General features: G+C 45.1%; 1 protein-coding gene across 1 annotated transcript; it reads left to right on the forward strand.

Annotated features, from left to right (window-relative positions):
* The first annotated feature begins 247 nt into the window (after nt 1-247).
* LOC141605722 (uncharacterized) lies at nt 248-14,665 on the forward strand. The gene is made up of 7 exons (XM_074424599.1): nt 248-762; nt 859-969; nt 12,654-12,722; nt 13,047-13,178; nt 13,646-13,723; nt 13,804-13,941; nt 14,153-14,665. Exons 1-7 carry the CDS (start codon nt 547-549, stop codon nt 14,363-14,365), a joined length of 957 nt encoding a protein of 318 aa, XP_074280700.1. The 5' UTR covers nt 248-546; the 3' UTR covers nt 14,366-14,665.
* The last annotated feature ends 1,613 nt before the right edge of the window (nt 14,666-16,278 follow it).

Raw genomic sequence — 16,278 nt, forward strand, 5'->3', positions numbered from 1 at the left:
TTTAGATCATGAGCTACCTTATGCTCACTCTCACTTAATTAATTAAAATTTGTATGTGTTTCATCAATGACTCCCAGTGGAAAGTAAAGATGCATCACATCTATCAGGAGACGAATCGGTATACAGGCTCGTTAGTAAATCTTGGGGTTTCTCAACCTCAACATCTAGTCACTTTCGGAGAAAATGAGATACCAAATCAGCTCTTTCTTCTTACTCAACAGGATCTTGGCGAGGTGTCTTGGCCGCCCGTCCTACCATTTAATACTGTTTAGAATTTTTCGCTTTCTGTTTTTCGTTATGGGTTAATTCCCCGCTTCATTTGACCCAAAAAAAAAAAAAAAAAAACTTATGTGGCATCTATCAACCAATCAAATGCTCATAAACACGTAATTTTAAAACTCTACCAAACCTTCAGCATCAAACCAACAGAAAAAAAAAAAATAAAATAAAGGCTCCATAAACCTTGACTGAATCGCTCAGTTTCCTTGTAAACAACTAAACAAGTAAAGAACCAAGCAAGAGAGTTTGAAACATAAACCTTGTGCAATGTCTAACAAGCAAAAATCATGGGTTACATTAATGAATCTAGCAGCAATTATATGTGTAATTTCATGGGTACCAATGTCTGAATGCTTAAAAAAACAAGTAGGTGTAGCTAGAAAAGAAGACATACCATTTATTAAATGTCAAGTTTGTCAAAAACTAGCTTCACAAGTTTATTCTCTGGTGCAAAACAAACAAGCTCAAATTTCTCCTAAGAAAGTATGATTCTTTTGATCTGGGTATTCATGAATTTATCAGATATTTACTGGGTATTCTTTATTTTTTGGTTATTTGATTGTTTTATTTGATGGGCAGATCTCAGAGTATCAGATTATTGAGATTGTTGAGAATGTGTGTAATTTGAAGAAGGAAGAAGCTGATTGGATTTTGAAAATCGACATTGTTGAGCGTGGTGATAAGTTGCAGGTAATATACAATCTTATTATGACAAGTTTTTGCAATTGGATTAACTTAATTATAGATTTGATTTCGTATTCAAAATTGTTTATTAGAATTTTCGCCATTAGTCTCGGTTTATTGTTGTGTTTAGCTCTCAACGTGGATGCCTGTTGTTATTGTTATGAGATTTAACTTTATTGCTAATAAAAAGCTCAATGGCTAATTCGTTCAAGGGTGCAGCTGAACTAAGTAAATTTGTAATGAAACCGTAAAAACAATGTGATTCCCCATGAATTTGGTTAATTTTCTGTGTTTGTAATCAGGGCATTGAAATGCTGACAACCCTACTTGTCTTCTTTATATAGAAGAGTATGGTATACCTTGAGAATAAAAATACAAACCCTACTTGTTAGCCTTGATAAAGGGGCCTGCGGATGGTAATGTGTCCAACTAAATCATGGGTCGCTAATTGTTTCTCCCCTCCAAGTGGGAATGTATTAACTTCCTCAGTTCCTCAAGCCTTCCTTGCTTGCCTAACAAATTCTCTAGACAGACAAAAGAGTTGGATTTCAGGAATGTCTCTGGGAGCTGAGATTTTGTAGGAAATGAGTGAGTTGAGATTGGGAGGAAATAAGCCAATTGAGATTTGGGAGGAAAATAAGTGAATTGAAAGAGATATCCCATGATCGTATCCCTTTTGTCAAATGACAATCAACATCGGTGTCTATGTTTCAAGAGACGCCGGATTCCATTAGCAATTACCGTTTGTTCTTAGCTCTGGGGGATAGATTCATCCAGTGTTGAGGATTTCCCAAGTGCATTCTAATAAGTATTGTCTCACATCAGTATAATTAGGTAAAGAGACTAGTTATAAGTAAGTGCGTCAATTCTTTCTATCACTAATTGGGGATTATAGAATGGCACCTCACTTAAATTGTGGACAGTCTACCACACCTGCTTCTATAGACCTACTGCAGGTATGTGGGAATGCAACAAGCGATATGAGAATCAAATGGTCGACAAATGATGCAATGTGGTTACCAAGCTCTCCTCAGATGGTTTAGCTTTGACTTAAATGGTTGGGATCCGGTGATGTGTTGGTTGAGGTCTCTTGTGTTAACCAGATACGGTGCAGCAACCATCTGTCGACAGGGAGCAGCGATCGCGAAAGGGTGAGACTGTTGAGGATTTCTAAAATGTCTGAAAAACATAGTCCCACATCTAGCAGTGATAGACTATTTTTCTAGTAGGATACTCCTCCTACCATCAATTGCTTTTAGGATGAAAGACAACAGTGCCTCACTTTCTGATATGAGCTTACTGCAAGGTTAAACATCCTAGGGGCTAGGCGCCTAATGGTTTGCTTGCGGTTGTTACTGATCGGTGTTTCTGCTCATCTAGCTGTTTGGTTCATGATAGCTTCTGTAGACACGTTTCTTAACAGACGATCAGCAATAAGGCATGTAATTCCGCAAGGGGAGAAACGTACCTCATAAACAGGGCATAAAGATCTATTCATTTTAGTAGAAATTGATAAATGTGAAAACTAAGCATGAACAAGCTGAGTATCATGAAAAATGACAGCTTGAGTGATTCTTAGACTAGTAGAGTAACAAAGTGAAGAAAACAAGGCACTGGAATTAATGCCCGCTGTGATGTTTAATATCTGTACCCAAGCAAAGCAAACTTGTGATGAAACTATAATAACACTGTGAGTGTCTGTTTTGTGGGAAAAAAATATTATTAGCCTTCTAAGGAAACATATTAGCTTCTAAGGAAACATAAGCTACTGAAGGTAAATATATTTTTTGAACAAGTCGATAAAGCAATTTAGCGAAGCTAAGAGAAGTCAAGCTAGATAAGCAAACCTCAACATAAGCCACTAGTCCCCACATCCATAACCTCATATTTAGTTGTGTTTCATGCAAGGTTGCCTAATTCATCATGAATCCCCTCTGATATGGGACATACGCTTCTATAGATCTCTCTCTCTCTCTCTCTCCGAATCCAAAGTCGTATGTTACTCCGACACTTCACTTAACTGCCGTGTCGCGTGTCAGACACTACACTACACGACACGACACTTCGACACTTCAATTTAGACCACAAAACAAGAAAATTCACCCCAAATAGCCGTGTCCGACACGCCGACACGTGTCGGCGTGTCCGAGTAACACAATTCCAAACACCCCGGTCCCACCTTTTTTGTGGGAGGGATTTTGAATTTATGGGGTGTGGATCTGAAGGGAGGAAGTTTATGTTGCATAGATTTTAAATAAGCGTCGCGATAGAATACCTCGAACCAATCCGTGATTAGTTGGGGTTCGAGTGACTTCGGTAGTCCAAGTTTAGTGATTTGTTTCGTATTCAAAATAAAATATTGGTAGAATAAGGAATACCCATGTAAATTCACCCTCCTAATTAATATCCTTATCACTTCAAGTTTAACTCCTTGTAGGCTATTATAGTCTCAGAAGATATACTCCCTCCGTCCCGGTCATTTGTTGTCCTATTCCATTTTGGGGTGTCTCAGTCAATTGTTGTCCTTTCTATTTTTGATGGGGCATATTCTGCACCCGCTGACCGAGTCAACATATTGAGCAAGGTCAAAGATATCCACAAGCAAGTCAACGACTTAGACAAATTAACTTAATCCTAAGCGCGACTGTCGGCTGTCTCTTGTGCCTCGGCTAGACAACTAGCCGGCACACACATCCGCGAACTCATATCCAAGACCCCTCGGCGGCGAGTCAACAGGGCCGCCGGCCGCCATGGGTCCCTCGGCCGAGGGTAGATCGCCTTTCCACCGCTACCCACTTGGCCACTGGCCACTTGCCACTACGTGACAAAAGGTGAAAGTCTATAAATACTCCTCAACTCTCATTGAGGAAAGGATCCACAATTTAACCTAAGAATCACTATTCATCTGGTAATATCTTCCTTATCTCTCTATAAAATATACTTTGCCAAGTAACAACAACTTATCTCTTTAAGTTTACCGACTTGAGCGTCGGAGTGAGTTCGCTCGGTCCCAAAGCCGAGCCCTCGGTTGTTCATTGTTTCAGAGACCGAAAGGAGGATTCAATCAAAGACGCATTCTACAAGCACGGTGGTCACAAATAATCGCTCCGAATTAAACCCGAACAATTGGCGCCGTCTGCGGGGATCGATACTGTGGCTAGTCACATTCATTCCCAAACAAAAAAAAAAAACACACAAAACAAAAACCCACCCAAAAAGCTAAGAAGATGTCGAAACAACAAGAGGTATTCGTGATCGACGAAACCGACTTCTCGCCAAGATGATACCGTTCACAATTAGGGTTGCATAGACCCTCCACCTACGGTAATCCAACCGAGTACGGATGCCAATAATACCGATACGCCGCGCTCCGACCAGTGTCACCATCACGGGACATGTGGTTGATGCAAAAAACCGAAGCTACTCGACCCAATTGGTAGTACGCCACACACCGTCACACCGACAAGAGCGGCGGAACCCGTCCGGAGACCAGGGCCTGAATGTGACTCCAAGAGACTCGAACGAGCACGGAGAAAGCCGGCCCTGTCAAGACGCCGGGGGAGCCCAGAGTGCTAGTGGTGGACCTTAGTCCTTCCCGCACTCGCGGAGGACGGCGTCGCCGCAGACACCGACGAGGCACGCCTGAGGAGTGAAAGAAGTCCGACTCACCGTAGTCGGAGAAGAAACCCGACTCACCGTAGTCGAGAAGAAGCCCTTCCCGCCACGGGGAGAGGAGCCGGACCAGGGACGCGAGGAGCCGATCCGCGTGTCGTTCGACACGTGGTCGACACCCCCGCCGCCTACGCCCTAGACCCCGTGCAACTAAGCTAAAGTTGCCACCCATATCATACAAAGGAGAAGGCGACCCAACCGACCACACCGAGGCTTTCAAGTCTTACATGTCGGTTTGGGAGCAACCCGATGAGGTTTGGTGCCGAGTCTTCCCAACAACCCCGTGGGATGGCACAAAGTTGGTACAAGGGCTACCCGACGGGTCGGTATATCTTTATTACGCCGACTGGGACACATTTTTAGCCCAATATTCTTGCAATAAGAGGAGGGCCGTTGAGACATCGGACCTCCCGACTATCGACAGGAGGAGGCGAGTCTCTCCGGAGTTATGTGAAGAGGTTCGACGCCAGGTTCGCGAGATTCGTGAGTGAACAAATGAGTCTCTCCGGAGTTATGTGAAGAGGTTCGACGCCAAGGTTCGAGCGATTCGTGAGCCGAGCAATGAACTGGCGCCTTCAGCGGCGATGAAAGGCCTCCCGAGAGGAGACTTAAAAATGAGCTCATCAAGTGCGGCGGCTCGAACCTGAGACTCGCGGGAAGATGGCCGATCAAGCCATTAAGGTGGAGGACTACCACAAAACCCGGGTAGGCCCAGCGAGACCGGCACTCGAGAGTAAAAGCCGGGAGGACAACCCTGGATGAAAGACGCCGACAATAATAGTCACTGGTCGACAGTCCGCCAGAAATGTAATCTCGGGCGGCGCCGGGGAATTCGGAACGTACTACCGTGCGGTGATAACGATCATACCCCCCGGTCGTGTCTGCCGCCGAGGTCTTCGCCCGAGCAAGAACGAGGGCCGAGGAAGTGGGAAAGGCCTCCCAAGCCGGGGGGGACGGTGACACGAGCCAAGATCGCGAGTACCACGGCCACACCGGCCACCTTATCGACAACCGCCGCATCTCAAGAATGCCATCAAGAGCCGATCCGAAGGGAGCCTCGGCAAGTATGTTGCCAAAGGCCAAAAGACCGACGCCGGTTCAAATAAGAAATCCGTCTTTGAACGGATAGGAGTGATCCATGTTGTCATCGGGGCAACGAGAACGGTGGTCCGCTCACGGCACAAACGGACTCGAACGAGTCAGATCGTGCCATCAACTTTGTGCCCAAAACAACATCCCCGCTTCCAACGTCCTCGATATGACTATTGGGAAGAAGGACTACGAGGGAGTCATCGCCCCTCACAAATACCCACTTGTAGAAATCCACTTGGACATATCCAACCACCCGGTCAAGAGGTGCCGATTGACACAGCGCCTACACGAACATCATGTTCAGTTCGGAGTGCTTTCTCAACCTCGGTGCGAAGGTTGAAGACTTGAGCCCCCGCACCAATCCGTTGTACACTGACTTTTCCGGGTACTGGTACCCCGGGGTCAATCGTTCGCAAAGGATGTTCGGCGAAGGGAATGCGGCTAAGAATGTCCTAGCCGAGTTCGTGGTCATTGACGGCTCGTCCGCCTTCAACGTTCTCATAAAGCCGAGTCACTTTGAGCGAGGCCGACGCAGTGATGTCCATCCTGCCCACGACACCGATGTATGTCTCGGACCGTGGGGAAGCGCATAAGCTCGTCTCCAAGGACGAGAAGGACGAGGTGGTCAACATCCGGATATCCGCCAGAGGGTGCGCAAATACGAATCCTCAAAGTGGCAAAGAAGTCGAGAAGGGGAAAAGCCCATCCTTACAACGGAGGGCGACCTCGGATGGATGAATCGACGGCTAATCGGGAAGGTCCCTACAAAGTGGTTGAAGAAACGAGGCCGGGTACACACCGGTACCGACGGATACGGGGGTGTGCCTTTGATGAACCATTAGAACACCGACAATCTCGAAATACTTTGTATAGCGGCGGAGGTGCCCAAGACAATCGGGGCACCCCGACGCATGTTTATATCTAATGAAGAATCGTCCAAGTTTTCCATCAAAGTGTTCATTTCCCCCCCCACCATAGTCACTATCAAGAAATAGACGCCTACTAGCGATCACCCCAAGAAGCGACGCCACGCAGCCACCCCAAGAGGTGACGCCACTACAGCGACCCCAAGAGGCAGACGCCACTAGCTCACTATCAAGAAAATGTACGCCACTAGATCACCCCAAGAAGTAGACGCCACTAGCGATCACCCCAAGAGGCAGACGCCACTAGCCACTATCAAGAAATGACGCCACTAGCAAGCCACTATCAAGAAATGACGCCACTAGCCACCCCAAGAGGTGACGCCACGACAAATACCCCAAGAGGTAGACGCCACTAGCCACTCCAAGAGGTGACGCCACTAGCCACTATCAAGAAATGACGCCACTAGCCACCCCAAGAAGTGACGCCACGTCGCCACCCCAAGAGGTAGACGCACTAGCCACCCCAAGAGGTAGACGCCACTGCAGCTCACTATCAAGAAATGACGCCACTAGCCACCCCAAGAAGTGAGACGCCACTAGCAATACCCCAAGAGGTAGACGCCACTAGCACTCCAAGAGGCACGACGCCACTAAAGCCTATCGTAGCGACGTCACTACTACCACCAATGAGTCTGACAGATACGAACGCCAAGTCACACAGAATTCCCTACGCTTCTACGCCAACCGAAGGCCCGACAGGGGACACAACGGTCGATACGCTAAGATGTTTAAAAACGTTAAGCGATTGAGATACGCATTCTAAAATCGCCTCGCCAGGCCGAGGTAAATGAAGAAGCGCTCAATTAATAACGTAAGAAGACAACTCGACGAAGACAACTCGAGGCGAAGACAAGAAAAGAGCTCGGCGAAGCCGCAGGCAAAATAAGCAAACTCCTATTAAAAATGATAACGGGTTACAAGTGAGGAGAATACAGACGACGGCCGTCCCCATGGGGATAAGCCAAAACACAACCTACCAAAGTTGTACAAAATACAAGGAAAAGAAAAGCAAAAGGTTACAGACATATCATTTGAAGCGCCAAAAGATGGCGGGGAGGAAAGGCTTAATAATTGGCTCCCGAACAATTGGCTATCCGAGACGTCGGGTGAGCCTCGTGACGACCGCCGCTCCTCCTTATGCCTGTTCTTTGCCACCATCGCCAGCGTTAGCGCGTCATCTTTGATGGGCGACCCGTGGCTGTCTTGGCGATCTCGGCTTTTCTCAAGCGACCTCGGCCTCGGCTTTCTTGGCGACCTCGGCCTCAGCCCTTCATCCTCTCGGCTTCCTCCTCGCGCCTTAGTCTTCTCGGCGAGGGCGCCTTCTCCGCGCCACCTCTTCCTCCTTCTTCACCCGTACCTCCTCCTTCGCCTTCTCCTCCGCGGCTTTCTCCTTAGCTTCGAGCTTGTCATCAAACACCACAAATTTGTCCCACTGAAAGGAGCCATCAAGAGGGAAGAGCTCCCAATCACTTCCCCGGCGGCTTCCTCGGCCGAGTCCCGTGATTGGGCGCACATGTTAGGGAGGATAACGGTTTGGAGCGTCTCAACGTCCTCCTCCCTTTGGGGCGATGATAGCATCTTTATTCCGAACCACCTTCCCCGGGCCTCGAAACATGCCCTCCATTCGTCCCTCTCGTACGGTAAAGGTCGGCGTGCTTCGAACGTGGCCACGCCCTCTGCGAAGCTTAGCGACTTGCCGCGCCGCAGCCTCGGCCTTGCTCTCTCGTGAGGACTTCCTTTTCGGCGTCCTCCCCGAGTTTTCTCTCGACGGACTCGGATCGCCTCCTCGGCCTCGGCCTTGCCCCTCTCGGCTTCTTTGTTCGCGAGCGTCGAGTTCGAGCTCGAGCCGCTCGAGCCGTGGGGCGCCTTCAAGAATGGCCTTCTCTTGCTCCACAATAAGAGCACCCCGTATCAACCCACTTCGACAAAGAACGACCAAACTTAGGCCCTCCGACTTAATCAGTAAGGTGGTAGGTCGAGGGTAGGAGGTGACAACGGTGGCATCTTGACCACTTACTGCGCGAGCTTTTCTTCTCGCACGCCGTTCAATAGTGTGACCGGTAGACGGCAGCGGTTGATCTACAAAAATTCAATTAAAGCATCCGTGTCAACATACATGACATACCGAGAGCTCGTCATCGAGAACGCCTAATGAACCTGCTAAGTCCGAGCCACGGATAGATCCGTACCACGCTTGGCCTTCTTGGTCGGAGGACGCATTTCCTCGCTGCAGCAGCAGCAGGCGAGCAGCGCAGGGCGACTCTTTCCTCTTACGGACGGGGGGAGATCCCTCCGCACGGAGTCCCCCCATCGGTGATATCAACGATCACCACCGTCTCCTTCGGACGGAAGGGATGGGAGGTGGAATCGATGTCGACGCCGATGCCGCCGAAGACTTTGTTTTCCGCGTTCGGCGCGGCACGTTACTAGCAACCTTCGCCCCGGCCGCCTCCACATTCAAGCCTTTCACCGATCCACGAGATCATTCGGCGACGTTCGCGATCACGGGCTGAGCCTTAGGATGCAAATCGCAACGGTCTTGTCCTTGCAAGCCCCATTCTCCTGAGGATATCCTCGATAGGTCCTGTCCAAAGTGGTCTACAAAGGAAACAAAGCAAGAGTTAAATAGAAGAAATGAATCAAAATTCAAAAAAAAAAAACATTGAGAGCGAGAGATGGGCCTCACACCGACCCCACTCACCCCGTGCTGGGGCTTCTGGTATGAGGCCGACATGGCAGAGACGGCTCATCCCGAAGAATGATCTCGTGTTGGGGAATCCATCTTTTCGGCACCCCACTCTTGTCCGCCTCAAAAGCCTCATCGCCAGCCTTTCTCATCCGCATTAAGAGGGACCTTCACAAGGCGTCCATCTTAAGCTTATTCCAGGTGACCCATTTGTCATGCTCCGCCTTAGTCTCGCACCGCAAATTAACTTGGTCTTTGGAAGGACCAAGCGGATAGTCATCCCAAGACACCTCAACGTACACCCACCGATCTTTCCGATCCTTGCGGAGGAAAGCTTATCAACGAGACGTAACCCGGCTCCATTTCAGACGCTGTACCATCCGACGCGGCCAGAAATGACGGCCGGCGAAGGTGGTGAAGCCGACGGAATAAATTAACCGTTGGGACCTCCTCAAGAGACAGAGCGAAAAGCCGACTATGGTTCTTATAGCCAACGGGTGCGGTGGGCCACGGCGACGTTCACGGCTCTAATGATGGCCATAACGTAATCATTCAATGAAACCGGAGCCCGTACTCAGTGTGGGATGTATACGCAAACCCGGGAGGGCAACAGACGGCCGACCCTCCTCGGGGATAACAATTTTGTACCCCTGCCCGAAGTAGAAATGGCCCTCGAAAAGTGTTTCACGGAACAATGGCGAACTTATGGGTCCAAGCACGGTCGGGCGGACCTTACAAGGGTCGCCGTGATCCATGATGTCTTCGCTCCCCTCATTAGGGACGAGCCCTTTCAGCATCATCATCGTCATCATCAACATCATCATCATCCTCCCAACCCTCCAAAGCTCTTGGATCAACTTCGGGAGAAGGAGACCTAGGGCCCCCGGACCTTATCGGGATGGCGTCTAGTATCTCCTCCTCATCAAGACGCAACGGGAACCCCTGCGCGCACGGTTACTAGGTCCAAAGATCGCGAGAAGACATGGTAGCAACAATTACTTAACAAAATAAGAGATTGAGAAAAATTTGTTTGTTTATCTCGAAGAAAAGCACTAGCCAAGTAACGACTCAAGATTAAAGAAAAAGAAACCCTTGAAAGTCTAGAGAGAAGAAAATTTTAAAGAAAATGAAATTGGTGGCCAATTTCGGGGACTAACTCGCCCTATTTATAGGGGAAAGCCCGTGAAGAAAGACTAATCAGGGCACGGCCAAGAAAACGTCGGCCAATCAAATCAACGTACACGTGTCGGACATGCAACCACGGAATGTCAATCGTTGCAACAATTGAACGTCAATCAACGCAACAAAGATGACCAAGCGTCTTCAACACGCCCTTCATATCTCTTTTCTATTCATCTTCCTCAACAAATTCCTAAGTATCTGTTCTCCGCCGCCACATGATCAACCAAGCTTGTCGGCCACCTACTGGGGGCAATCAAAAGCACGCGGCACTCACAACCTCGGTCTCGGCCAAGACCACTTTCTTTTCCACATCCGATGTCCATTACACATCCACGTGTGGAGGGGGATATGGTACGGCCTAAGCGTAACCAAGCCGAGGAAGAAGAAGCCGGGTAAAAAATTTTCAAACTTACGCAGAATATACGCTCAACATACATCGGAGCCCATACCACGGCATGACTACGCTGGGGCAAATTGATGGGGCATATTCTCGCACCCGCCGACCGAGTCAACATATTAAGCAAGGTCAAAGATATCCACAAGCAAGTCAACGACTTAGATAAATTTAACCGGCGCGACTGTCGGCTGTCTCTTGTGCCTCGGCTTAGACAACTAGCCGCCCGGGCACACATCCGCGAACTCATATCCAAGACCCCTCGGCGAGTCAACAGGGCCCGCCGGTCCGCCATGGGTCCATCGGCCGAGGGTAGAACGGTCTTTCCACCCGCTAGCCACTTGGCCACTTGGCCACTACGTGACAAAAGGTGAAAGTCTATAAATACTCCTCAACTCTCATTGAGGAAAGGATCCACAATTTAACCTAAGAATCACTATTCATCTGGTAATATCTTCCTTATCTCTCTACAAAATATACTTCGCCAAGTAACAACAACTTATCTCTCTAAGTTTACTGACTTGAGCGTCGGAGTGAGTTCGCTCGGTCCAAAGCCGAGCCCTCAGTTTGTTCATTGTTTCAGGAGACCGAAAGGAGGATTCAATCAAAGACGTCATTCTACAAGCACGGGTGGTCACAAATAACTGCTCTGGAATTAAACCCGGAACAATTTTAGTAATGAATTTGATGAGGAATTTAATCATTCACGCTCAATTTGGTGCACTTGTCATCTAACAATTGGCTCCCTCCTCTTTCCTTGGTCTTTGTGCCAAAACCAAAGGATAACAATTAACCGTGACAGAGGAAGTATTTTCATGTAGTGGATTGTATTGTGTTTTTAGACCTGCAAACATTCACATCATTTTCCTTACAAATGTTTTCTTTTAAGTAAAAACGCTGAAAGTTATAACCGAAAATATTTTTGTAGTGAAAATTCTGAATAGTAAATATCCACTTCAAGTTTAAGGGCTGTGGAATGTATTGTGTTTTTAGACCTGCAAGCATTGAGAAATTTCATTATAGTCTGTCTGTTTGTGGTCATGCGAACATTAGGGATCTACTAAAAAAAATTTCATAACCAAATTCCATTTCCAATGAATGCTCTTTGCCTTCCATTAAAAGTTACCTTTGGACAATAATAATTATACATGATTGTTATTTGCTAAAATATGACGCTTCTTGTGAAAATGGCCTTTTGGTGTGAGTTTTAGGCGAAATGTACAGAAAAGGTGGGAGTTTTATAAAAAAAAAAAAAAGTAAAAAAAAAAAAAAAAAAAGGTGCGAGGGAGTTATGAATCTTCTCTTATTTTATTGTGAAAGAGTAATCATTTGATATAAGTCTCGACATAGGGCGCCGCGGTAAGGTCGAGTACATCCGACTCCTCTTACCTTGCATTTGTGGGAGCCCTTTAGGTACTATGGTAATGTATTATTGTCATTACTAACCCAGGTTCTGCTGACTAAGTGGCATCATATTTCAGCCGCATCTGGAGTGTGGCAGTTTGAGCTTCACAAACCATCTCCTATTCTCATTTTCAATATCATGATCAATTTCATGTTCCCTTTGAACACTTGGCTGTGAAAAAAGAAGAAATAGATTATGTGCTCATGATGCATCCATCTCTACAATCCTCTAGTGCTTTGGTTTCCCTCTGCTGAATAGAGATGCTTATTTCTTTGCAGTATTTTTAATTTTAAAAATTTGATTGTTCTACAATATGGGATTCTTTGGTTTCAGTTGATTGATCAAGATGTTGAAGGGCAATGCAACTCAGAATGTAAGACTGTAGAGCGAGCATGTCAAGAGGTTAGTTTCTGCTTAAATGTAGCTTGCATGGTTATATCTTCTACAGCTTTCGTACAGTGTAAGCATGTTACTTCAATGGACGTGGAGCCAGAGTCTCAGAATTTATTGCCTTTGGGATATGATGTTATGAAACAAAATATTACATTAAATTGTCTATACTTGTATTTATGTATTAGAAGTGGATCAATGCATTATTAATAATTTGTCATTTATATAAATAATCTCTATGTATTTTTCCCTAGGGTAAAGTCTGCATACGATTTAATCGACCTTACCTGTTGGCACTATTTTAAAAAGTTTACATTTATATACTCTCCTACGCAGGTTTTGGGATATTCAGACACTGATGTTGCGGAATATGTATATTCTCGAAGACCTCAGCTTGATTCTTTAGTAGATTATCTTTGCAATGACCTCTCTAAAGCATGCACTAACAAGCCGCCTCCTGTCCCGAAGGTAGAACATTTGCATTTACTCGTGTTAAATAAGAGCATGTGTTTCTAGTCTCAAATGTGATTATGTGAATGGTTACTTCATTAACATTGGTAGACATCTAGTAATATCAAGTGTGTTATTCATTACCAATCTCAGTAATTTACTCTCTCATATACATAGGTGTAATGTTTGATGAACAGTAGATTCAGTGAGCTTATAGTCTTATCTATGTTACTTACAATTTCTGATCTAAAGGGATTAAGGAAGTCTGAATGGCAGTTTTGATGCTTACAGAATTCGAACCCAAGTCATAAGTACTACCACTCTTGATGTTACCACCTAAGCTAACTTACATGTGCTCCTATGTTGATAAAATTAACTTTTTATCATTGTGAGAAAACCAACATCTCTAGGCATATGGTTTTAACTATAGACTGTGAATCATGATACTCTTTTTTTATCCTCTCTAAATTCGAAGTTTGGCACAGGATAGGATTCCAGGAGAACCATTTGAGCCAAAAGCAGCAAAAGAAGCTGAAATGGAAAAAATAATGCGATCCATGGAGGTAACTTATCCTTCAGTGTAGAATTATTCATGAAGAATACATCATTTCTGTTGTTGAGTACCACAGTTCGCCCATTTCAGGGTCTTCCAGGAGCACCTGGCATGAAAATGTACTCGAGGGACGAACTAATGGACATGCAAAACTTGGGCGGCAAGGAACCTGATGAAGATGACGAAGATGAGGATGACGATGAGGATGTGAAATTCAGATCCAATGTGGTATGTATTTGGTTTACTGATAATATTATGTTAAATTGCTATTCTATTTTCATCTTTAGTCAAAAATCACTTTTTTTTACTGGGAAATGGGATAGAATAAAGCAAAATAACTTTCTGTATGTCTTATATAGTCGATGAACACAGTCAATGCCTTAAAAGCACTAGGACAATATTTATGTTCTTCTGCTACATTGACTTTTGCTGAACTCAGGGAAAGGCGATGAGGGAGAAGGCCAATAAGAAAGTTGATTGGAAGGAAAAGGTAAAAGAACACATAAAAGGCGCTGAGAAGGTGATAAAGACTCAAGCACATAAGATAAAGCGCCAAGCACATAAAGTAAAGCGTCATCTGCAAAAATGGTGGCGATCAAAAAGAAATGTTGGTTCGAAGAAGAAATCGACGAGTAAAAAGGCAGAACTATAGGAGATTGCTAGTGAATAGATCCATTATTAGAGTGAAATTGTTCTCCTTTTTGCGTTCAAGAGGCTTTTACATAAATTCAGTTTAGAACGTGGAGATTACGTCTGAAGGAGTGTGGAAGTATACATGGACATCCTTGCCGAGCTAATTTCCTGAAGAGTGGATTATGTTGATTTAAATTATAGATTCTAGGACGTTCATTTGTAATGGATTACTTTGTTTTTCACGGTTGCATTATATACAGACAGTAGCTCTCAAGATTTTTCCCAGAGGAAATTCATGTGTAACAAATTATGCCAGAAAGAATCTGTGTAGCTAAGTTCTTTCTGGAATTTGCATAGATTATGCATGGAATCGTAATATATGATAGAATAAATCAATATGGACAACTATGTTGCATCAGTTTGATATTTTGAATAGCCAACATGGTATTGGTAATTACTTCTCAAATCCCTCCATCTAAACTATTTATAACAGATCGAGTCGGTCATCAGCCACTCAAGAAATCACCCATTGTATAAAATACGACCTCACAAGTAACATAACTTGTAAACAAAAGCTAGATTAGTTTCTTAGAAATCTGACCCTTTCTTTCTCTTGTTTCTAGAGAGAGCTTTTTCTCTCTTTTTTGGAGAGCACGTGATTCCTATCACCCAATTAATCCAAGTTTATCATATTACTCAAAGCTTATCCAACTTTCTATCCATAATCAAAAACAAAACATTAGCATTAAACATAATAAAACAAAACCTGAAGATTTTCCAACAAATTAATTGGGCGGTTATGAACCCTATAATTCTATTGCTGACAAACCAAAAAAATTCCAGACCTATTCCGTATAATCTTTGCATTTAAATCTCTAATCATTTTATTACAGGGGGTTTTATTGGTGGTCTGAGTTGTTGGAAGGCTCGAGGCACCGTCTGACCAATTATTTCTCCTCTCTTTGGAGGGGAAACGTTTCTATTCCCCTTGGTGGTTGGGATGCTTGGGCTTCTGTGATCTGACTATAAAAGGGGATTCAGTATGGCCAAGTTTAATCCATCTGCTTATTCATAACAAAAACCTTTAAGAAGGTGTAATATTCATACAAAACATCAATTTTTTGAATATCACGACTCAAAAATGGAGTTGGAGGCACAATTTGGGCGTTTTGAAAACGGTAATTTGAATGATGGTGCTGATGTTCATCATCATGAGGCGGGGGCTGGTGGCAATGTTCATGACAACTTTTACAATCATCAAAACTATCATCATCCACATGCAAATGCTGAGTTCAATCCAGCCAACCCTCTGCATGCTAATCTCTGGCGATTCCCAAGGTCCGGAGGTGTCATCAATGTGGATCCGGCGGAGTTGGGGAGATCAAGGGAGTTTTAGGGTCACTGCTGTTTGGGTTTCTTGGTTGATTACCGTCTTTTTGAGAATGTCCAAATCAACAATTTGATCAAAAGGAAGTGGAGTACCAATGGTAGAATCACTGTGTTTAGGATGGGGAAGATATACGTATTCATTGTGAGGATGCTGGGGACCTGGAGGGCCTTCTAGCAAGATCTACAGTGACTATTGATGGGGCACTTATGGTGCTAGCAAGGTGGTACCCTGATACCGAGTCTGTGGGTTACCCTTTGAATGTCTGAACCTGCATGTAGCTCACGTGGCTGGTAAGCTCTTAAGTCATCATTATTATGTAGAACCCTTTGAAGTGTTACCTAAAAATGACTACCTAAGACTACGAGTTTGTCTGAAGTTGAATCAACCATTGATGTCCGGTTTTTTTCTGGCTATGGAGGGAGGATATTTGTTGTGGGTTCAGTTCAAGTATGAGGAAATTTTTAAGTATTGTATAAAATGTGGAAAGGTAGGGCATAAAGGGTATCAATGCAGGGAGAGTATTGTAACTATTGTGTCTGGGA

This window comes from Silene latifolia, chromosome 10, assembly GCF_048544455.1.
Source record: "Silene latifolia isolate original U9 population chromosome 10, ASM4854445v1, whole genome shotgun sequence".
Taxonomy (NCBI): domain Eukaryota; kingdom Viridiplantae; phylum Streptophyta; class Magnoliopsida; order Caryophyllales; family Caryophyllaceae; genus Silene; species Silene latifolia.

Coding starts and splice junctions, on each gene's coding strand:
- LOC141605722 (XM_074424599.1), top strand. CDS start 547: ATGTCTAACAAGCAAAAATCATGGGTTACATTAATGAATCTAGCAGCA. Junction 763..858: donor CTCAAATTTCTCCTAAGAAA/GTATGATTCTTT, acceptor TTTGATGGGCAG/ATCTCAGAGTATCAGATTAT. Junction 12,723..13,046: donor TAGAGCGAGCATGTCAAGAG/GTTAGTTTCTGC, acceptor TCTCCTACGCAG/GTTTTGGGATATTCAGACAC.